Source organism: Perissodus microlepis, chromosome 16 (genome assembly GCF_051167445.1).
Source record: "Perissodus microlepis isolate ML-2025 ecotype Zambia chromosome 16, ASM5116744v1, whole genome shotgun sequence".
Lineage (NCBI taxonomy): Eukaryota > Metazoa > Chordata > Actinopteri > Cichliformes > Cichlidae > Perissodus > Perissodus microlepis.
Window position 1 is genome coordinate 20,840,073 of NC_140476.1, and position 21,935 is coordinate 20,862,007.

The following is a 21,935-nucleotide window of genomic DNA, read 5'->3' on the forward strand; positions in this document are numbered from 1 at the left end:
TTATGGGTTACATCCCAGTGTAAAAACTGTGACATCAGATAACCTTTTTCATACTCTGCAGTCTCCTGATGTAAAAGAGATGTCCTGTACTTGTTCTTATTATCTGACGCTGCAATTATTACAAAATATATGGCTGTAAAAAGGATTGAAAGTATAAACTGCCTTATTGAAAAAAAATTCAAAAGTTGTTTTATACATTAAAACTTATGAACTCACAAATCTAGCCTCATTTATCTAGCAGACATTAGGAAGTCTAAATGTTCACACTGAGAATCTCTGATGTATGTTATGCACAAACAAGGCTGACAGCGACGTCACCCACATAGTCCCAGGAGATGACTCACCTGTGTGGGTGTAGCATGGGCTAACATGAATTATTAACAATGGTACGGGTTATTATAAGTCATGTTAACAGTGTAAGGCCATGAGAGGTCCTGAAAATGTCAGCCTTAATTGACTTTTTATTTTTTATTACTTTTAAATCACACCCATCTTTTTTTTAAGTGTGAAAATAAGGTACCTGTTGATTTCAGACTTTTTTTAAAAAAAAAAAATTTGAATCCATGTTTGCTGTAATGCTGTAGAGCAGCGGTCCCCAACCTTTTTTGCGCCACGGACCGGTTTATGCCCGACAATATTTTCACGGACCGGCCTTTAAGGTGTCGCGGATAAATACAACAAAATAAAACTAGTACCGGTACCGAAAAAAAGAAAATTTATTCATAACACACGTGAAAAGACCCAGGAAAACAGAGTAAACGATAAAAACGATAACAAAATAACGCTGAAAACCGATAAAAACCTTTGAAAACTATACATTTCACACCTGAGCCTCAACTCTGGCGGCCCGGTACCAAACGACTCACGGACCGGTACCGGTCCGAGGCCCGGGGGTTGGGGACCGCTGCTGTAAAGCTTAGTACAAGGTCTCAGATCTGGCCTGCAGGTGGGGCTGTGGACTAAGTTAGTGAAGAAGTAAACGTCCAGGAAACACCGGCAGACAAGAGGTTAATCTAACAGGTAGATCGGGACATTTTTCAGCGTTGACTGTCGCTCTCCACATACTGTGTGTTATAAGAAGTTTATTTTTAGCAGTTTGATGGACAATTTCAGGAGATATTCAGGTGATACCAAGTGAATGACTCTATACTGCGATGTAATTTGACCATTTCATTTTACTTGAAGTTTAAGTCATTCAATGACAACAACAAACTCGTCCTTACAAATTTATTATTTAACATAAACTTTTAAGAGCTGTGAAATGCTCAATCACATGAAATATTCGTCCTTAACTGAATAACAGCGATCATGGTGAACTTTCAGAAGATATTCTGCTTCCCTCCCTCTCAATTAAATACGGAAGAGGGCCACCGAAAAAAAAAGTGGGCAAAAGTCAGAATTCTGACTTTAATGTGAGAATTCTGACTTTTTACTCAAAATTCTTTTACCTCAAAATTGTTACTTTACGGTCAGAATTCTGACTTTTTCCTCAGAATTCTGGAAAAGAAGAAAAAAAGACGTGCCCACTTTCTTTTTTCCAGTGGCCCTAATCCTCTTCCGTAATTAAACATTAACACTTAAATCCAAATAAAAACGGCATCAAACAACCGGCTGTCTGACAGCCTCACCACACAGCCTACACTAACCATGAAGCGGTTTTAGTCTTTATGATGGGCTCTTCATCGACTCGTGTCCTTCTTAGTCCATGGTCTTATCACTCCAGGCCATTGACTTCCTCTTGGCCAATTCCATCCAGGACGGCTGACCGCTGTCAGACATGGATTGCAGCACCGAGGGCAGTGTGGGTGATGATGACGGTGATGAAGAAGACGCTGCATTTTTCCGTGACCATCTGTCCTCACGCGACCTTTCTGCAACTTTGGTGGGGCTTAACTCTAAAAAACGAAACGCAGAAAAAATCTAGGTCAAATGGGTTCATTAAGAATATTAAAAAGGTGTTTGTACAGCAATGATTTATTATCACTCTGAGCAAACACACCTGCAAGGTTTACTGCTTGTCTTTCATCTGTCTCTTTGATCACAGGTGCGTTTTTTGCCAAGGTAGGGGATTCACCTGATCCCTGCATGTCTGTATGCGTTTTCCTCAATTCCACCTAAGAACACACATTCAGGACAATCTTGTCAGTTCAAAACATCCCTATTATCTGTTCATGGCCTGCATTTCAACCACCGTGAGAAAGTGCCATAAAAAGTCCAGAAACAATCATAAATTTAACCTGCTAATAAACCCAGTCAAAATAATCAGTTCCATTGCAATAAAACAATATGTTGGTAGCCACCAGGACACCAAATGAATGACGGACACATGCTAGGCTACTGTTATAGTTGCCAAATAGAGTCTTAGAGATTTTTTAAACATTTATTTTTTCAAATGGGCATAGATCTGACTGCCACAGACAGCAAGGGGAGGTCAGGCAGCACTGTGAGGATGGCAAATGATATGAAAGATAGTTATAAAGAAGTACCACAAACCCCCTTGGGTCCAGGCGGTGTGGTCCACTCTCCCCGTCTCTCTAAAAAAGCAGCCTTCTCGCTTACAGAACCAGACCAAAATGCTCTTCGGCTTGTGAGTGGTGGAGCCTCTTTTTGCTCACTGGCTTCTCTCTCCCCTCTTCCTGACGCAAAAGCTGAAGCAGAACCAACAGCTGACGAGGCTGCGGGAGCTGAAGTCTGCGCTGAAGGTGTGGGCTTGAGCTGCTGGGCAGACTGGAGACCTCGATTGCTCCAGGAGGATTGCTGCTGGCCTGAGGAAAGGTAAGACTGCGCAAGAGACTGTGTGGCGCTGCCTTGTGCAAACTGAAACGAGGTGTCTGTTTGTGAAGGGGAGCGCAAAGGAGAATGGGTTGTCCACGGATTGGTGGTTACCACTGAATGTGAGGCAGACTTAATTGCGTTCATCTGGTCTTCACTGGTTTGTGGATCTCTGGAGGCATTGGACAGCACAGGAGATGCCTTCTGTTGCAGAAATCCTGGCGATGTTTTGACAGTCTGTGCTTGGCTTCTGCTTTGATTCGTTTCTGCCGATGGCTGCTTTGCAGCTTGCACAGTCTGTGTCCGTACTTGTGTAAAAGTCTCTGTTGGATTTGTGGGCTGCGCTTGTGCCTGCGGTCGTGCTGAAGATTGCATGTTTGCCTGTAAATTTCCTGCAAAATCTCTGGGGAATCTACTAATGAAAAGCTGTTGAAGGCTCTTGGTTTTTTCCATGGCCAGAGCCATCCAGGACACCTCAGATGAGGTCGCCTGTGGGGCAGGTTGAGGCTCCCGGGGTGTAGCTTCTGCTTCTTTTGGGTTTGCAGGCGTCGTCTGAACGTCTGAAGTTTCGCTGGCAAATGGAGCATTATGTTTGACTGGAGGAGAGAAGCCAGATGGGGTTTGATCTAAGGGAGACACACAAATCTGTTAGATACGCTCGGCAGCACTGTTACCGTTAAAGTTCGCCCCGGTGGTAACTTAATGAGTACAAAGTTCCCCTGTGATCAGTAAAAATCTTATCTTCCTAGAGTGATTATTTACCATGTTAAACAGCAACAACAGTGCACATCTGTTCAATATTAACTCTGTAATCAAAGAGATAATGGCTGTGAGACGCTGCTTCACTATCAGTGTAAATTTAAAGTAGATCTCCAAATTAAACATCAGCTTCTATAATCAGTGTGATTCCAGTGTGATATTTTGACATTATGTCAGCGTTATGCTATATTATTACATATTTATTGCAATCTAATCTTCATTTTATTTTATTTTATTTTTACTTTACACATTTTGCCTAAATTCTCTAGCTTTTTCCTTTTTGGTCTAATTTACTTAGCTGGATTTTTCTGAATTTGCAAGACATTTTTAAAAACTATTTTAAGTACTTTCAAACCTTCTACATGACAATGTTAGGAGCTCTGAAAGACTCACCAGCTGGTCTGACCTCTCCAGAGGAGGATGGCATCCAAGACGCATTTGCTTGCAACTTTTTTTCACTTATTTCTTGGCATTTTTGGTCACCTTGGTCCTCACCCAGTGCTGACTTTGAATGCCTGTTAGAAGATGTGTCAAGCCGAAATCGAAGTGAATGAGATGTAGAGCGCAGTTTGACACCGAAAGCTGTTTTTCCTTGTTCCTCCTGGGGCTCCTTTGCTTCCACCGCCTCTTCCACCTCTTCCTGGCTGCTCTCGATCTCCTCCGCCTCAGCAGCGCCTGTGTCTGCAGGTGCATCTTTATATGCTGTCACTGATTCCACCTTTTTGAAGCTGTCACTCCTGTCCCAGGGAACAGCTGAGGTTTTAGGTGGTGCGCCTTCTTGACGAAACCTTCCTAAAGCAAAAGGATGCTCTCTTGGCTCTTTAACTTCCTCCTTTTCCCTGTTTTTCTCCTCCATTTCCCTGGCAATCCTGTTCCTGGCTTCAGCCTGTCCCAAAACTCCCAAAAAACTGCCCGATCGGGGTCTTTCTCCATCTCGGTTTCTCGATGCAGTGACAGAAAAGTGGAAAGAGCCAGATCCTTGGGCATATCGTTTAATTCCTCTTGTGGTCTCGCTATCACCTTGAACCTCCTGGCTAGCAGAGGAAGACCTGAATGCCATTCCTGAGGCATTATCATCATGAGGCATTAGTTGCTTCTCCAAATCCCCTTGTCTTTGTTCCTTCAGTCCTGACTCTATGAAGGACGAGTGTGGACGTTCACCAGATGCTGAACCCACACGTCTGCGAGGTTTAACTCGAGGTACTTGGGAGGCTACAGTCTCAGGAAGAACGTGGTCCTGTTTGGAGAAACTTTGACTTGTTGGTTTGGGTACCGCCTCTGATGTGACCGGTGCCACTTCTGCACATTTTGAAGGAAGACGCTGATGTACATTGGGAACGGCAACTTTTTCTTCTTCTTTTGTTTCCACTGTTACTTCTTCTTGAGCACCAAGATGGTGTTTTAGTTCTTTGACAGGCTCGGGTCGGTCAATGTTGTTCATGGTGTCTAAATGAGACTGAGAGACGGTCTGAAGATAAATAAAAAAAGAGCGAGAGATATGAAGGGCAGGAAAGTGAAGTGGCGGTGCACTATTTGCTTATACAAAGAGCATACAAGAGAGAGAAATAATTACAGCAACTTACCGCGGCAGCTTTCATCTTAGTGCTGGCCCTCTGGTTTCTGGGTTTGATAGACATTCGGTGGCGTGCGGCAGAAGTGTCTAAGCGGGAAGCGAACTGAGCCGGTGTTCTAAAATCCGACGGGACCTCAGCAGCAGAAGGAGAAACAGAGGGGACGGAAAGAGGAAAAGCATGGGATGGAGTCGAGGGAAGAGATTTGATAGGCGCAGGATTGGGGATGGGTGAGAGAGTGCGAGATGTTGGCTGAGATATTGCCTGCAAAGAAAAAAAGGCCAACAAAATCGCTGTACAATCCTGCAAACAACGGGCTAAGAGAAAGAACTACAAAATAAAGTGTTTTGGATTATTATGTCAATGTATCACACATGGTTGTTGGTAACCTCTATTACCTATCTGATATTCTATATGGAGTGGAGCCAAAGAGGGGCCAGGCTTGCAGGGACACAGTTTAACAGTGCACCTTACATAAGAACCCTCTGGCTCCATCACTGATTCGACTTTTGGAAACAGCATTTCAGATGACAGATTCCTTTCTTGAAGTTTCTGTCCAGTCAATCCCACGTACACCGTAAATCCTCAGGAGTGTCCAGACCGTGCATTAATCTGTGTCTTAAAATAGTCCCCAACATATGCACCAGTTTCTCCTGCTTAAATAAAACGTTTTACAGCGACCAGCTGTTTTAGGGATTACTGTGCTATATACTGTTTTCTTAAATGATGCTATATATTTATAACCCCACTTTTTTCAGTTATAACTATAGTAGGAAAAAATGGGGGGTACAGCGCTGGCCTTTTTTATGGGATATGCTGAGAATAAAAACATATGATCAGAACACTTTATGCTTGCTTGTTAAATTTAAACAAATGCAAATCCTGCTTTTGAATCCACGCATCATCTAATCAGCAGGATTATTCACCTTTGTAAGGGTTTCCTGAGATGTATTGTCTTCTCCTGAATCATGAGGAGGACTGTGAGGAAGTGACTCCTGGCTGCTCAGATCCGCTGGACGTCTCATTGGCAGGACCATAGGAGGTGGGCCCAAATGCATTTTCTGCTGCTGAAGCGTCATCTGTGATGACAGAGCGCAGCACGAGGATTTTAATAGAGTCACTGTTACCATAAGTTTAAACAACAGGCCTAAAATAAAAAAGTGCCGTACCTGGAGAGCTTTGATTTTGCTGTGAACGTTCTCCTGAGATAAGACCCTGGTGGGTTCAGGCTCTGTCATGACCAGGTCATCCAGAAAGATGCTGTCGTGGGACAGCGCCCGTGATCCCATGATGGCCTGTGCGCATCTAAGTGGAGCCAGAAGAAGGACGAGTCAAAGTAATGACAAGTAAGTGAATCTGAAAGAGAATTTTTCGAAAGGCGTCGTGTCACGTAAACACTCACACCAAATCTTCTTCTGATCCGAGATCTTTTCCTGCAGTGATGTCACTGGCTGACTGGCTGAGTTTGGCATTTCCTTCTCCGCCTGCTCTCTTACTTTTCCCAAAGAGACGAGTTTTCAGATCCTTGATCTTGGATCTTTTACGACCTAACAGAGATTGAGACCGAGACAGATCCAGGTCACAGCATTTCACGCGCACGTGAACAAGGAGAACTCACGTGCTCTCACACACTCTCTATTTTCTGTTTTCGAGACGTTCTTTAATGAGCATCTCTTTCATATTTCACTTCATGACGACGTGTTAGCACTCTCAGGTTAAACTACGAGACAGATCACCTCACCTGCGACGTCCTCTGCGCTTTCTTCTGCGTCTCCCGAGAAAGACTCCATCGGTCTGATCCCTAAAAGAAAAAAAAAGTGTAGAGCAGATGACAGTTAAGTGTTCAGTGGAAAATACTTCGCTTGTTGTCTTTGCAGGAGTAAACATGGACTCAAGGTTCAAAGGTTTATTACTGTTCATTATCAGTTGGGAGGGCTGGGTGAGGACAGTCTGTTGTCAAGATGAACAACGTCTTAATCGATGTTACATGTGGCATTGCCAAGAAAAAACACCCCAGGTACTGCAGAGTAGGAAGAACGTGGATTTGAAGCATGGCATCGCACTGTACAGCCCGACAACACATTTGATGAACAAAGCAAAAGCTAAAATCTTCCTTCACTGCTTTACTTACAAACATCCTGACTGAGTTGGCGTGCCACTCTATGCTAAAGTCAGTCCAATTTTTTTCATGAAGACCGGCCTGACATTAGTATATCCCACCTTTTGCAGGGTGCTGGTGTATCTAAGGAACTGTTGTCAACAGAGCCTGAGGCTGTATAACTGCCTGATAAGACAAGATGTGCCAGGTTATGGACAAACAAGCAAAGTCCACACTGCACCTCTCATGCCACCGATTACACCCTTTTCACTCGATCCTCAAAAAAGTTGCGATCAGTTTAAGCAAATCGATTTAAACAGTATGTAAACCTCAGACTTGATTTCCTCTCTGCAGTGAAGTGCTCCCTGCGGTTTCACCGTTCACTGAGCTGAACTATAGCTCCCAGAGAAACAGAGGATAATCCGGTGGATTATTGACATTGCAGAGAGATTCTTGTAAGATTTCACAACGCCGTAATGATCCACAACGCTGCAACATTTCTCCACCAGGTGACATTCCCTGGGGGAAAACACACACACACTCCAGATGGGGAGGGAGGAAGAAAAAAAAAAAGAGAAAACAACGGCTGAACTTACCAAAAATCTAAAACCAAGCACCTCAACTTGTCCCTCCTGATCGTCGTCCTCTCTTCACGGAGCGGTCTCGTATCAGCTGTGTCCCTGCCTTAATGATTAAACCTCAGACTTACCACATCTGCAGACGGAGGGAGATACCGAGGGAAGGGAGTGAGGGAGGTGGGAAAAAAACAGGCTGGGAGAAAAGAAAGAAAGGGAGAGAGAGAGAGAGAGAGAGAGAGAGAGAGAGAGAGAGAGAGAGAAGGTCACTTCCTGACAGGGTGAGCAAATGCACAAGAGAAAAGAGGACAGATGAGAATGTGTGTGTGTGAGAGAGAGTGAGAGAAAGAGAGCGCGCGCGAGAGAGAGAGAGATACTCTATTACATTAGTGGCACACTGTGGCCCTCTGTGCTAAGCTCCTTATAAAACGTTAACCTGATTTTAGGCCCAGAAATGAGAGTAGAGGGTAAAAAAATAAAAAATAAAGCTCCAGCTGGAAAGAGGACATGAATATAGGAATTATGGCTCATAGAGCTGTTTACATATTGCACAGGCTCGCTCACGCCCTTCCGATGATCAAAGAGCGGAGGCTATGGGTGTGCTGTGAGTGTTCAGAAATGAAATAAATAAATAAAAACAAACAGGAATCAGCCACCTCCCAGCACGTCACATCATTTTCACCCAAGACTGTTTGGCCACAGTCCTGAAGGTGCGGTCTTTGAAATGTTCGCCTGGGACCTTTGCTCCTCTATAACTCCCACACACATTTTTCACGATATGTGAGACGACGCCTCGTTTCGCAGCTACGAGATGACACATTGTTCCTGCGAGTCCTACTTCCTGCGCATTCACACAGGACAGCACTGGGAGATGGGAGAGCTAATCTAGGCCACTGGGCTACAATCGGCGAGAGGGAGGGCCTGCAGGAATTGGCATGCGAACGCTTGCATCTGCATCCATGTGTCTGGAAGCTTGGCTGAGCAGCATCTCCAATGAGTCTCCTTACAGATAAATCCTCGTCTCTCCCACCAGAACCCACATCCAGCTGGGTGACATCTGGATTACATCCAATGGGACACATGCACTGTGATAAGAGCCCACAGTGACATAACAGTCTGGGATGTGGTTTTATTTAACTCCCTCATTCATAGATTTATTGTCCATAATCTACACATAAAGGAGAATACACACACAGGCTTATTTTTATCTTACAATAGGGATGTAATGTGATTATGGCTAATATCTGCAATCATAGGGAGGCTGTTTGTAGATAATAAAGCATCATACACGTTTATTGCACTTTCTGCTTTTGTCATCACAGCATTTGTCCCCCTGACAGAAAGAAAGCAAAGGTACTGATTTTTAGCAGTATATGGCAGTCTCTGATTCATGTGGTGTTGTGATGGATTATAATTTCTTCCTCTCACAGGCCAGATGAGGGCTGTGCATATCGAGATTAAGGCCGATAGATAATCCGATCACAGCGCTGTTTGAAGTCACGAGGGTTACCATTCATTCTAGCAAATGTGAAAAAAATGTGAGGAAATTTTCTTTGTTTTTTTTTTAATTTTTTCACTTTTATAGACGACTTTTTTTGGCAAGATGTTTCCATTGATTCATCCAAGAACAATTAGCCGATATCTGAAACCACTGAAGAAGCTTTCCCCTGCAGCTTATATGTATTTAGTTTGGGATTCTGGATTCAGATAAGAGTTTGATGGTAATCGTTAACTAGACATCAGTGTCTTACATGCATGAAATGTTGCACCAATACAGAGCCAGCAGAAACAGAAGAAGCTATGGCTACAATATGGCTTTGGGACATAAAAATCAGTCAAAGATATTAATAGAATAGAATAGAATAGAATAGAATAGAATTCAACTTTATTGTCATTGCACATGCACAGGTACAGGGCAACGAAATGCATTAAACATGTACATCTCCGGTAATTGTAAGTGTTAATAACCTTATCCAGAACTCAATAATTGTGGAAATATGTAGGTTTTTAAGGAATCATGAGTTCAGTGCTCCATGACTGCTCGATCTGATCCATGTAATATGTATGAAAGCTATGAAGCAGGTGGTGAATGTGCCTTAAGCTTAGACTTTGTTGTAATAAGAGTCAGAATGGGATTTGCAATGTTTGTGAACTTGTTACAGATGTAAAGACCTATGTCTGAATCAAATACAGTGTGTATAAGTGAATGAGTGGTGGTTCGAGCCCCAGCTCCAACAGTCTCGGTCGTTGTGTCCTTGGGCAAGACACTTCACCCGTTGCCTACTTGTAGTGGTCAGAGGGCCCGGTAGCGCCAGTGTCCGGCAGCCTCACCTCTGTCAGTGCGTCCCAGGGCAGCTGTGGCTACGATGTTGCTTTCCATCACCAGTGTGTGGATGACTGAATGTAGTGTAAAGCGCTTTGGGGTCCTTAGGGACTAAGTAAAGCGCTATACAAATACAGGCCATTTACCATTTTTTAGTCAGTTTTCCAAGTTCACAAAATCTTTTCAGTTAGTTGAATTTTTTTCTAGTCTAGTTTTTGTTTTTTAGTTCAATAAAATGTTTTAATTCTAGGTTTTAGTGTAATCCTCCACCCTAACCCTATAATAACCTGGAAAACAACCAGCTGATTACCATAAACACTTACTGTAAGTACACCTTTCTGTGTAACTCTACCCACTCTCATCCTCTTGGTCACTGTTTTCATTTTATCTGTGTCTTGGACTTTTTCTATTCTGTAGAAAACAAGAAAGCATCTCACAATCTTTCAGCACACTTTGGTCAGTTTTAATATTTATTCTGCATTTATGTATTATAAATAGTTTAAAAACTGTTACATTTTATTCATTTTTCTGTACAAAACGATATTTAGGGCCATGTTTGGTTTCTTTAATCTACTAATAGAATCAGGACGGTACATTTCCAGTCAACCGAAAAGGGCCTAATGTTTCATTACCTAGAGGTCCAATTACCCATCATAAGCAATTCATTTAAAAAGGGCCTAAAGTTGGCAATCCTGTAACACATTTTACTATTAATGCGTTTTAAGTATGTTTTGGTTTTGAATTTTTAAATTTAAATTTGATTTAAACAAAAATACATTTTTAATTGTGTAAAGTAATCTAGAATTTTTTTTTTTTTTGAAATAATTAATTTTCCCCAAAAAAGGTCTCTGTAGAATTACAATCTGTGGAAGTAAAAAAAATGATAAAAATATCCATATTTTTCATAAATATCATAGAAAACGGGAAAAAAAATCATAGAAAACTGAAGAACTGAAAACTGAACTTAAAAATCCACCAATAGCAGCGGCAGTACAGTTAGCAGAAATTTAAGATGTTCCAGTGCAGCAGAAATCAAACAGTAACCCATCTTGTTATAAAAGTCAGTCCCCAGACACCCACAAGCTAAAGCAAATCCAACAATACTGTAGATCTGCTTGTGTTTGGAAGGCAGGTAAGTAAATTAAACAGCTTGGCAAAAAATAATCATTTTTAGCTTTGTGAGTCTCATAGAGTTTTTGTGTGTTTGGTGTGGAAAATGTCTACGGTGGTCTCCTGGCACTGCCTGAGGTCATAGTCACAGTATCCAACAGAGAATCGGCCCTGCGAGACAAATGACAGAAAGATCTCATTCACTTTAGCCACTCCATACTTACAGATGAATACTAATAAGTATATAATGCGTAGTCTCACCTTAGGTCTCTTGAAGTAATCCAACCCTCTTCCAATTTTTATGATCCAACCATTATCGAACCTAAAAATAAAATCAGGTTTAATTTACTGGGATAAAAGAGACCGTATTTTGAGCAATGGAGTGTTAATGTAGAAGTGAACATCAGATGTCACAAGGATGAACTTCTTTCCATTTGAAAACAAAAATCCTCACGCTGCACGTATGTGGCTGCTGTAAATGAGGAAAATCTGCAGGTGTACCTGATCTCCCGGTCATGGATAGTGGAGGAGTACTGCAGGTCTAGAGTCACTCCGTGAGCGCTGAGACTCTCTTTCAACTCGGCCAGAGCGCCGCTCTGCTGGCCACTATCAGCCTGCGGGATGGGAAATTACAGTATAAACTAAACAGAGGAGACAGCAGTGGCTGCTCAGCTTTGACTATAAAATGCAGCTCTATTGTGTGAGTAACTCACTTCATCCTGCGACGTGAGGAGGTGGATCTTGTTCACCTTGCAGGGGGCTTTTAGCAGCATCTCACAGAACCGAAGGAAGTTGTACAACTGTTTGTGAGAGGAAAGGCAAGGGCTTTGTTTGGCATATTATATAAGGTTGGTACAATTTAGGGCTGATTTTTAAATCATAAACATAAAATTACAATTATTTATTATAAAGTGCTAGTCAAACTAATAAGGAGAAAGCTGCTTGCTTGCAGCTTGCAACACATGATCAGAGGAAAAAAAAAGATTTTCAGTATATGCGTTCAGGCTTTTCATCAAACACATCATCCACATCATAACTGAATGTGTTCCTCCTTTTCCCATACACGACCTCTACAAAAAGTTTAATTAAAATTAGCTTAGCAGTCTTTTCATAACCTACCAGACAGATTTTTATAACATTTGTTTGTTTAACTTCCACTAATCTGTGATAGTTCTATTAATCAATGAATCTTTCAGCCATCTAAATGTTGAAGGCTTTCTGGCCACAGAGAGACCCTGGCGCAGACCAGGACACGTTAAAGAGATTATGTCCCCCCCGTCGGCTGCTCCTGCTACCCAAGGCGGAAAATGTATACGTGTATTGCAGACTTAGTCCTCTAGTATCATTCTATCGGTATCAAATTAATGGATAAACTCATTAAAGATAAGCTCCACCCTCTGAACAAAGCCTGATAAAAGACTGATGACAGAGTGGAATAAATAAAAACCCCAGTTAATGAAGACAAAACTCTTACTTGGTGGGTGTGCCGTATGTACGGGTCCTCCACCCAGACTTCAGTGAGAGCGCTGCTGATGTATGGCTTGAACAGAACCTCATAGCTGTAACCAGTAGCATCCTCTGATATTCTTATCTGCTCGTGGTACTTCCCATCTATCAGGGAAGAGAAGAGAAACACAAATTTTGAAAACCCTCTTCTTTAGCTGTGGCTCTTGTCATATATTTTTCCCCCAAGTCTAAAAACTTAACCAGCACAGTCCTACACTGGAATAGGATCCTGTCTATAAGAGATACTAGACATAATTAGATTTATACATAAATGTAAAGGATATAACAAAACAATAAACTAGATTTTGGTTGTTGAGAAGATCGCACAGTCAATATTCAGCTAGAGCTGGATTACAGGACAAAGCAGGCTTCAGCAACCCAAATCCACAGGGTCAGTCAGATTGTGCAAATTATTAATTTGGTCATATGCAACACTGAAGCACCTTGTTCACCTGATTTGAGTTCTTGCTTGTGTCAAAATTACCACAAAGTTCTACTTCTTGCTCCCTTTAGGGGTCGCTACATCTACCTCTGCCCCTTGGAGCTCCACTGTTACACCTGTCTCCCTCTCATTTACACACAGGTGCTACAGGTCTAACAGTCAAAACCACTGCAAACAAGAGGCTCAGTCGATCAGGGTAATTCATCTTTGCCCGGCCCACTTTGCCCTTTTTTGCTCCATTACTGGCAAATTACCTTCCTTCATCTGATTCACATGAACTTTGATTTGCTCTGCTCTGTCCATGTAGCCCTTTATCTTCTCTCTGTAGTGTCCTCTCTTTGAGTCGTCTTTTACAGCTGCTCACACGACAAAGAGAACATTAAAATAAGACGTTCAGCGTAATTCAGGGAAATGTTTAAAATGTGTAATTATTATTATTTATTTATTTTTAAAGGAGGACCTTTTAACGCGTCCATAAGCAGCTGGATGCCTTCCTGGTAGCAGATGAGAGACTCCTGGAAACGTTCGCTCTGGTCCAGCTCCACCGCTCGCTTCAAGACAGACACGGCGGACGCCTCCATTCCCGACAGGTGGTTTTGTGTCATTGTTCTGTCTTTCAACTGTCTTTTAAAACATATACAACACTAAATAAACTTCACGTTTCACCAGTGACAGGAAAGAAGCTGAGAGAAGTAGCTCTACCCACGAGTGCCCCATAAAAATAACTCCCGGAGAAACGTAATGACTTTGGTTAGAAAATTGATGGTTATGTATTTTTTTTTTATAAAAACACACAGTTAAAGTATTTTCAGTTTTTATTAAGTCTAAATTTATTCAAACAACATATTTATCACACTAGAAAAATTAGGGTAGGAACAATGTGCAAATTGCCGGTGCTCTCGAAGAGGCGGTGCTCTTTTAATGTAACTCCCCGACGTTTCCGGTTAAGACGGAGGAGAGAGAGGGCTTGACAGCAGCGTGACTCTCCTGTTTCACTGCTGTTTTCAGTGCCGAATTAATGTTTAAATGTGCGAATTTGATAAATATAGTATGATTATAGGTCAGTTTTTCATAGCGGTTAGTTAGGCTCGAGTTCCGTGTTATTTAGCGGTTAGCAAGGCTGTAACCTTGTCTCATAGCCCCTGTTAGCTAAAGAGCAGCAGAAGGAACACAACATGTCAGCTGTCGGTCGCAGTTTGAGCTTTTTATCAGTCAAGGTGGGTACATCACTGCACGTTTTAATGTTTCAGACTTGAACTGTCTACAAAGTGTTTCGTACATCTTTAAGTTGACATAAGGGTTCATTTAGTTTAACGCTGCTTGAGGAAAAATCCAGCTAAACATGAAACCTGAAACCCAAGTCAGGGATGGAACTTGGAGAATAGTTACTGGATTTTTCTAGGTTTACTGGATTTATTTATTTTGTTTGCTAGATGACTGCAGTGCTGAATTTTAGGACGCGGAACTTTCAAATATAATCACCAATGTCCTGGATACATATACAACGTGCTCAGTTTTGTGTTTAAAAAATAAAAAATAGAAAACGAGGCCATTGTAACTAACTCAGCATTAATGAAGCTCACTTGTTGTGTGAAGCCACTGGGCTTCTCTGCACCACTATCCAGTCAGCTGTGATGTGCACTAGGCTAAATTTGCTGCAGAAAGTGCTCCAAGTATTAAAGTTAGACCTTTAATACTAATATTGTCATCTAAGATTCAGTTCAGTTCAGGTTTATTTTATATATAGCACCAGTTCACATCAAAATTGCTTCAATATGCTTTATGCCGTAAGGTAAAGACTCTAGAGTATTTGAGAAATCAAATACTATGATTTCAAATAGCCCCTATGAACAAGCACTTTTTGATGGTGGGAAGGAAAAACTCCCTTTTAACAGGAAGAAACCTCTGACAGAACCACCTCATGGAGGGGCAGGCATATGCTGTGACTGGAGAGGGCGATGAGAGGAAATAGAAGAGAGGCAGGAAAAAGGAGACTAAGGGAGAGAGAGAAGGCAAAAATGTATTTATGCAATAATGACTTAGTGCAGTGGTGTGTAAACAGAAGGGGAGTGAAAAGAGACACGTGGAAGTGCTCAGGTGTATCAGATGTATGTAAGAAGGAAGAATTTTATATCCAATTCTAGATTTAACAGAGATCCAGAGATGAAAAGCTAATATGGGAGGAATGTGATCTGTGTAGTTTGTCCACCAGAGGGCACGCTCCAACTTCCCTGTTGCTATTAGCTGTTTGGAGTAACACAAATACAACAACCTGACCAGAGTCACGCAAAGCGTAAATCAGTAAATGGATAACTACACATGACAAATGTTAGGGAAATCTGTTCATATTTTGTGGATCTGAAAGATAAAAACAAAATATCTGCTGATGTGTCAGAATATCAGATTTTTAAATCATTAAAAAAAAAAAAAACAACTTTTGTTCCCTAAAGAAAAGAATATCTACCACCAGTAACGGCAATCTATCTCTGAGACCTAACTCTACAGAACTTTTTAGATTTTCTGCATATGTAAGTAAACACATTTTCCTTGGTACTGGGCTTTGCTTTTTACCTTCTCTCTGTTTGCATATGTTACAGACCCTGACAGAAGCTCCAGTTTTGTCACCTTGTGCATGGTATGTGTCAGCACGAAGCAAATTCTCCAAATCCAGAATCCCACAAGAGGTAAGAATAAATTTAGAATCTATAATGTTGTACATTTGTAAAGTAATTAGCAACACTCAAAGTATGTAACGTCTTGTGGCCCTACCCATGTGTGTGTCAAAATCTAATTCTTTTACATTAATATTTATTTGGATTAAGTAAGTTTGGGTATAACTCCAGCAGGTCCAGTAGACAAAATGGTTTAGGTGGATTATTAGCTACTCAGCATTTTTTTTAGTGTTGCTTTAGGGCCGTCATTACAGATGAATCCCGCCATGGAATAATGATAATCCTTTATTCTGCATTTTCTTAACAGATTTTTGCTGAGCGATCGAAAGAGCACGAGAAATATGGTGGCGATCCAGACCAGCCGCACAAGCTGCACATAGTGACGCGGGTCAAAAGTGCGCTGCGAAGGCCATACTGGGAGAAAGAGATAATAAAACACCTCGGGCTTCAAAAGGTAAAATTTCTGTCATGGTACAGGACCCCAAACTGGGTTCCCTTTTTGTAAAGGCTACAGATCGTTTTTGTTTTACTTTTGGATTAACTTAATGTAACTGGATCATGTTCAGTGTTTTTTGCACATACAACAAAACACTGCTGTCAGCTTTAGTTCAGGAATTTCCATTTAATTCTTTGCGTCTTTCAGCATCTTTCAACAGTGACTTGTACCCTGAAGGAGCTCTGATCAGGATAAATGATCTGTACAGAGTGTGTCACCTCATGCAGACGCTCACAGCCTTTATCTTTTGGAATAACTTTCTCTGTCTTTGTCTCGCACTTAGGCTCACGTCCCCGTAATTCATAAAAATACTCCTGCAGTCAACAGCCAACTGAAGTTTGTCAAGCACCTTGTAAGGTAGGATTGATTAACCAAAAGTAGTAACACATCACTCTTAAAGTACTATTAAAAAAAGGTTAGTTTTTTCAAATTGAGGTTGCCTGAGATACCTACATATCTATACTGTTATATCTCCTTTGCCATCTCTTTCTGATACCTTCAGGATACAGCCCCTAAAGACTCCCTATGGGCTCCCTGCTGAGCATGACATGGCCGATGCATACATCAACAGCAAAGGAGAACTTATTGTACACCACCTCCTCCAACCTGTAGACAACAAGGCAATCGAATCTTAGCTCCACTGTTGCGTGTGTGAATGTCCTGGAAAATGTCCTGTTGTCATTCTCTCTGCAATGAGAGAAAGCCGTGGCACCAACCGGACTTCTTGATTGCTGTTTCCTGTGTTCTGATGCTGAGCTGCAGATTAATATGATTAAATGTTCTCATCAACCTGTCTCTCAAATGATTGAGCAAAGTGCCATCCTGATGAAGCAGGAATATTGACATTAACGTCGCATCTGAAAAATTCAACTCTGTGCAAACCCACTGTTCTAAGTTTGAGTTAATTCAGGAATTACTCATTAAACTTTTCCAGAAAACTTGATTTATTTTTATTATTTTTTTCTACATATCAACAGTTTAGCAATTTGAATACCAGCATATTAATTTTACAGACAGCTAGTAATTTGGTAAAAAGTGTAATTTGGGTTCTGAGATAATTCAACAACAGTTGGTTGTTCAGATTGTTAAAACTAAAAATGACTTCCTAAATCCCAAAGTCAAGTTTTTTTGCTCACCACCTCAATTGTATCAGACTGCCAAACAGTTATTTATAGAAATCGAGGGCCCCCTTTTGTGTTGCGGTTTTTAGTTTTGTAGTAATGCTCAACGTGCTCAGCATAGCACCAACCAGTCTCATCAGCTACAAATAATCCACGCCCATAAAATGTTTTTACATCGTTATAGTTTTCAGTTTAAAGGCAAAAACAGCAAATAGGGAACTCCACCTATTTTATTTTCTAAGAACAAAGGCTCACACAAAAACATTGCCAGTAATTATACTGGCCACTTCATTAGGTACATATGGTACACTGCTTGCTAATCCAAATATTTAATCAGCCAATCACATGGCAGCAACTCCATGCATTTAGACATGTAGACATGGTCATTACAGCCTGCTGCAGTATCAGAATGCCTCAAGGTGATTGAGTGTGCCATAGTTGTTTATGCCAGACAGTGTAGTCTTGAGTATTTCAGAAACTGCTTATATTCTGGGATTTTCCAACACAACCTTCTCCAAGGTTGTGTACCAACAGAGCATCATTTAAACACTACAACCTACCCAAGTGTTGTTGATCACAGTCCACAAATCTTCTGATGCTTCCAGCATATTTCAAACTGGTTTCAAGAACATGACAATGACTTTACTGCAAATAGACACCACCATGTCAGTCTGCCCCAGGGCAGCTGTGGCTACAACTGTAGCTTGCCTCCACCAGTGTGTGAATGGGTGGATGACTGGGTGTGTAAAGCGCTTTGGGGTCCCTAGGCAGGACTAGTAAAAGCGCTATACAAATACAGGCCATTTACCATCAATGCCTCTCAATCCATCTTTGTGATCTGGTGCAACGACAGATTCTCATCATAGACGTGCAGCATCTGTGTAATCTTGTGAATATAGACCAAAATCTCTGAGGAATATTTCAAGAACCATGTTCAATATATGCTATGAAGAATTTAGACTGTTCTGAAGACAAAAGTATCCAGTGAGTTTAAGGATGTATTATTTCCATCCATAAAGACAACATACAACTCTTGCAAATACGCTGCCTCTAACCCTGAAGAAGTAACACAAAAAATACACAAGCAGTTTTTTTTCCATCCTTTTCTTGTTTTTATTAAGTCTGCATTAGTTAGGTCAAACTCATGCTACCATGAAATGTCATGTAAAAATTTATTTTGCTCTTCAAAGATGATCTTGGCACTCACATGCACCATGAACTTGGTTCCAACACGAGACGTACAAAGGTTACAGGAAAGTGCGTGAGACAGCTGTCTACAATAAATGATTACACCTGTAAATCAAGAAAAACAAAACACAGCTAACAGCTAGTGGTCGCTCAGTGTGCTCCCTTGTTCATGAACCATACATTTTATTACTCAGATATTCCAATATAAATCATGGTGGAGAAGTCCTTAAATAAGGCTGAAACAAACATGCTTTTTAAATAAAATGAATCAGTGGATTGCGTTAATTAAAAAAATAGAAATTACTAAGTCACTAATAGAAGAGGAGAAGGAAAAAAAGGAAGTGGGCTGTCTGCTGGAGTTTTAGTAATGAGGTAGCCCTGAGAGAATAAACCCGACAGCTGTCAAGCCTCTTCAGTCATCTTCAGAATCCGAGTCGTAACCTCGCCCTCTGATGGTTTTCTTCTCCACTTTTGTGAACTTTGTTCCTGATCTCTGTGTCGCTGTTGGGGGCTCCCTCAGGTTGCCACTAGAAACAGGAAAAAGGGATCATGTTAGATAAAACGTTTTCATTCCCAACACATAAGGTGCTCTAGTGAATTTTACCGCACATCTCACCTGTAGTTAATAACGTCCGCACAGCCAAGTCTCCATTCGAGCATCTCTGTGGTGAACTCGTCCGTGTTTCCCAAGTCAGTGAATCCGACCACATAGTCCTTTGTTTTTCCATCAATAAGCAAAGCCAGAGTCGGAATAACTTTGATGCGCAGCCTCTCTGTCAGAAATGGGGCCTTCTCTGCATTCAGTTTGATGAATTTGGTCTCAACGTGCTTCTTTGCCAAGATGGCCAAGTGTTTGTCGAGGATCTTACATCTAAAGACAGAGCGACAAGTTCAGATGTCTGACATCAACAGATTAATACCTCGGCGACTGAGTAAAAAAAACTGACGCTAAACAAGGCACAATGTTGATTGTTAAAGATAACTGAAACACACTTCACACGTAGGAAATGTCATTTTGTCTTAAAAGATGATTTTAATAAATAAATTCATTAATTTTCAGAACATATTAATTTTCTATAAACTACCTTCTTCTTTGTTTTGTTTTTTGGACTACATTACATTTCTAATTCATGGTCCTGTTGCATCATTTAGTGACTTACCTGAAGGTTGAATTTCTGTAGAAATGGCACACGACATTCTTGCTGTCTTTCACTTCACTGAAAAAGTCTTTCTCACTGGATATGTCTCTGTACTCCCCATGACCTTTAGACAACCACTCCTGAAAAGCAAAACAAAAGATTACAAATACAAGAAAAGCTATTATAGTGGAGTGCAATGAAAACACTCTTTAAAGGGTTTGAATAATAGACCAAATTGCTGTGTAGCCTAACTTCAGAGCAAGACAGTCTATAAACATGACACCAGGTGTTTTATTATGATCCTTCAAAGAACTGAGTGACTTCAGTACAAATTGTAGTGTCTAAAGTTTCATTTTTTAGACTAAGTTCTGCTGATGGTGCGGATAAGAAGTGAATCTTCTCAGTGATTCAAATTATTTTATCTGCTTTAAGAAATTAACACAGCAAAATGCTACAGTGATTATAAATTGTCCCACACACCTGCTTCTGTTTTTGGGCCTTTTTTAGTGCCTCTAATCGCCTTTCCTTCAGCCTCTCCAAATCATCTTCATCCATTTCATTCAGCTTGGCCAACTGGGCATCCACCTGCTCCTCCACCAGCTTGGCTGACTGCTCCAAAACTTTTGCTATGATTTCCATTGATTGGTTAGCCATGGCTGCCTGACTCTGTTTGAAAATGGGCAGATAAACAATGGTGAGACATGACACCAGACAGCAGAACAATAACAACATCACAGTGCCTAATATCGATATCAACAGATACAAGCTTTCTGCAAATGTCAGTGGCTGATGTGTATCCGTCATGTGACATCCACACTGCACTGGCTACAAGTTCAAAGGTAGTGTGATGGAGCGCATGACGACTAGGAAATAGTTCACTTATTCATACGACTTATTTATAAGCTTTATTTTGCGCAAAGACGCAAAATAAAGAGAAAGGAATCTCGTCATCGCCTTTGTTCCCAAATTTTATAATGGGGAAAACCCCGTTTTAGCCCTACACTGTGAGCTGGTGTGATCAAGTATGTACAACAATGTAACGTTAGCAACGTTGCTTACACAGAAATTGGTCCGAGAGCTCCTCTTTTAGCTACCTAACGCCGCAGACAAAGCCAGTAACGGCTGGGGGGCACACCTTGTTTCTGCCCGGTGGTGCCTACAGTTAGCTGGTACAGGCACAGACCGTAACTGGGTACCTCTTACGTATCTGCAGCTAACTAATACAAACTAAGAAACGTAGCTACACGTACTTCTACACGCCAGCAGTTCAACAAAAATCTCCCTATAAACCCTCAGTCTGCGTTTGCTTGCTATCTTAACTAGCTAGCATTAGCCCCGCCATTGTTAACAAACGTTACAGCAACAGCTTTGGAAACAGTTTTATTGATCTTTTATTTTTTTAATGAACGTCAACTTTGCGTTTTGTCGAAAATATAAAGTATAACCAAGCTGCTATTAAATGATTACCTAGTAAAGTGACAGATGCTCGTCAACACCTCAGCCCGCGCACGAAACGTTTCTCTGCGGATACAACGTCACAGCGGGCCCGTCTGACGTCGTGGGAAGTACATCCGGGCAACTCGTGAAATACTACGGGTTAATTTTTATTTATTAATTTATTTTGTGTGTGTGTGTTATATTTTTCACGCTGTACTGCTGCTTTTGTTTATAGCGACCCAAAAGCTCAGTTGTCATCTGATGTATTAAAGAAAAAATATATTGTTATATTGTTTGCAGTAAATCTGAAGAATATTTGTAGTTTATATGGAAAACATCATGAATGAAGTCGAAATTTCGAGGTAAGACTTGAAATAGCATTTTAAGAGGGGCGAGGGGGGGAGGGATCGAAATTCTATTTTGAGAATAAAGTCGAAATGTGAAGATTAAAGCTGTTGCCATGGCTTATACAGCTCCAAAAGCAACCTACTTTGTCCTATATATTCATTGATGATATCATCAATTCTTCATATAATCCCCCATCTTCAAGCCATCTGTCACTCCTGCTGCACACCTCACCCACCTTCACATACTTCTTTACCACTTACTCTTTAGTGAGGTACCACAGTTCCTCTCCTGCCAGCCTATCATATGCCTTCTCTAGACCCCCAAAGAAAAAAAAAATGGTGTGGCTTGTCAACTTTATCCCATTTAAACAATACAAAA

General features: G+C 41.2%; 4 protein-coding genes across 5 annotated transcripts; 1 reads left to right on the forward strand and 3 right to left on the reverse strand.

Annotated features, from left to right (window-relative positions):
• Window positions 1-1,157: 1,157 nt before the first annotated feature.
• Window positions 1,158-8,372, reverse strand: cracdla (cracd like a). 2 transcript variants are annotated; one of them, XM_084908056.1, is made up of 10 exons: window positions 7,797-8,188; window positions 6,844-6,903; window positions 6,505-6,649; window positions 6,272-6,407; window positions 6,029-6,181; window positions 5,115-5,366; window positions 3,925-4,999; window positions 2,494-3,398; window positions 2,000-2,114; window positions 1,158-1,895 (listed from the first exon to the last, which is right to left on the reverse strand). In XM_084908056.1, exons 2-10 carry the CDS (start codon window positions 6,890-6,892, stop codon window positions 1,699-1,701), a joined length of 3,027 nt encoding a protein of 1,008 aa, XP_084764182.1. In that variant the 5' UTR covers window positions 6,893-6,903; window positions 7,797-8,188; the 3' UTR covers window positions 1,158-1,698. The 2 variants fall into 2 exon arrangements, 1 of the variants encoding a protein (XP_084764182.1); XR_014797170.1 differs by having other exon boundaries at window positions 1,785-1,895; window positions 2,487-3,398; window positions 7,797-8,372.
• Window positions 8,373-9,671: 1,299 nt separating this feature from the next.
• mitd1 (MIT, microtubule interacting and transport, domain containing 1) lies at window positions 9,672-13,865 on the reverse strand. Its single transcript, XM_084908058.1, has 7 exons — window positions 13,617-13,865; window positions 13,411-13,512; window positions 12,683-12,819; window positions 11,922-12,008; window positions 11,710-11,822; window positions 11,470-11,530; window positions 9,672-11,379 (listed from the first exon to the last, which is right to left on the reverse strand). Exons 1-7 carry the CDS (start codon window positions 13,759-13,761, stop codon window positions 11,284-11,286), a joined length of 741 nt encoding a protein of 246 aa, XP_084764184.1. The 5' UTR covers window positions 13,762-13,865; the 3' UTR covers window positions 9,672-11,283.
• Window positions 13,866-14,075: 210 nt separating this feature from the next.
• Window positions 14,076-17,267, forward strand: mrpl30 (mitochondrial ribosomal protein L30). The gene is made up of 5 exons (XM_084908060.1): window positions 14,076-14,373; window positions 15,754-15,840; window positions 16,136-16,282; window positions 16,608-16,681; window positions 16,827-17,267. Exons 1-5 carry the CDS (start codon window positions 14,332-14,334, stop codon window positions 16,957-16,959), a joined length of 483 nt encoding a protein of 160 aa, XP_084764186.1. The 5' UTR covers window positions 14,076-14,331; the 3' UTR covers window positions 16,960-17,267.
• A 1,266-nt stretch (window positions 17,268-18,533) lies between these two features.
• Window positions 18,534-21,343, reverse strand: txndc9 (thioredoxin domain containing 9). Its single transcript, XM_084908059.1, has 5 exons — window positions 21,240-21,343; window positions 20,253-20,438; window positions 19,794-19,912; window positions 19,250-19,504; window positions 18,534-19,160 (listed from the first exon to the last, which is right to left on the reverse strand). The coding sequence occupies exons 2-5, from the start codon at window positions 20,424-20,426 to the stop codon at window positions 19,046-19,048; spliced, it is 663 nt and encodes a 220-aa protein (XP_084764185.1). The 5' UTR covers window positions 20,427-20,438; window positions 21,240-21,343; the 3' UTR covers window positions 18,534-19,045.
• Between the last annotated feature and the right edge of the window lie 592 nt (window positions 21,344-21,935).

What these genes read in the sequence shown, in the direction of transcription:
- txndc9 (XM_084908059.1), bottom strand. Translation starts at nt 20,426, where the DNA reads ATGGCTAACCAATCAATGGAAATCATAGCAAAAGTTTTGGAGCAGTCA. An exon ending in AGGCCCAAAAACAGAAGCAG is followed by an intron (nt 19,913 to 20,252) that starts GTGTGTGGGACA and finishes TTTGCTTTTCAG; the next exon opens with GAGTGGTTGTCTAAAGGTCA. An exon ending in GCGGACGTTATTAACTACAG is followed by an intron (nt 19,161 to 19,249) that starts GTGAGATGTGCG and finishes TCCTGTTTCTAG; the next exon opens with TGGCAACCTGAGGGAGCCCC.
- mitd1 (XM_084908058.1), bottom strand. Translation starts at nt 13,761, where the DNA reads ATGACACAAAACCACCTGTCGGGAATGGAGGCGTCCGCCGTGTCTGTC. An exon ending in TGTGAATCAGATGAAGGAAG is followed by an intron (nt 12,820 to 13,410) that starts GTAATTTGCCAG and finishes CTTCCCTGATAG; the next exon opens with ATGGGAAGTACCACGAGCAG. An exon ending in ATTACTTCAAGAGACCTAAG is followed by an intron (nt 11,380 to 11,469) that starts GTGAGACTACGC and finishes TTTGTCTCGCAG; the next exon opens with GGCCGATTCTCTGTTGGATA.
- cracdla (XM_084908056.1), bottom strand. Translation starts at nt 6,892, where the DNA reads ATGGAGTCTTTCTCGGGAGACGCAGAAGAAAGCGCAGAGGACGTCGCA. An exon ending in CTCAGGAAACCCTTACAAAG is followed by an intron (nt 5,367 to 6,028) that starts GTGAATAATCCT and finishes TTTTCTTTGCAG; the next exon opens with GCAATATCTCAGCCAACATC. An exon ending in ACAAGCAGTAAACCTTGCAG is followed by an intron (nt 1,896 to 1,999) that starts GTGTGTTTGCTC and finishes TTCGTTTTTTAG; the next exon opens with AGTTAAGCCCCACCAAAGTT.
- mrpl30 (XM_084908060.1), top strand. Translation starts at nt 14,332, where the DNA reads ATGTCAGCTGTCGGTCGCAGTTTGAGCTTTTTATCAGTCAAG. An exon ending in TGAGCTTTTTATCAGTCAAG is followed by an intron (nt 14,374 to 15,753) that starts GTGGGTACATCA and finishes CATATGTTACAG; the next exon opens with ACCCTGACAGAAGCTCCAGT. An exon ending in AATCCAGAATCCCACAAGAG is followed by an intron (nt 15,841 to 16,135) that starts GTAAGAATAAAT and finishes TTTTCTTAACAG; the next exon opens with ATTTTTGCTGAGCGATCGAA.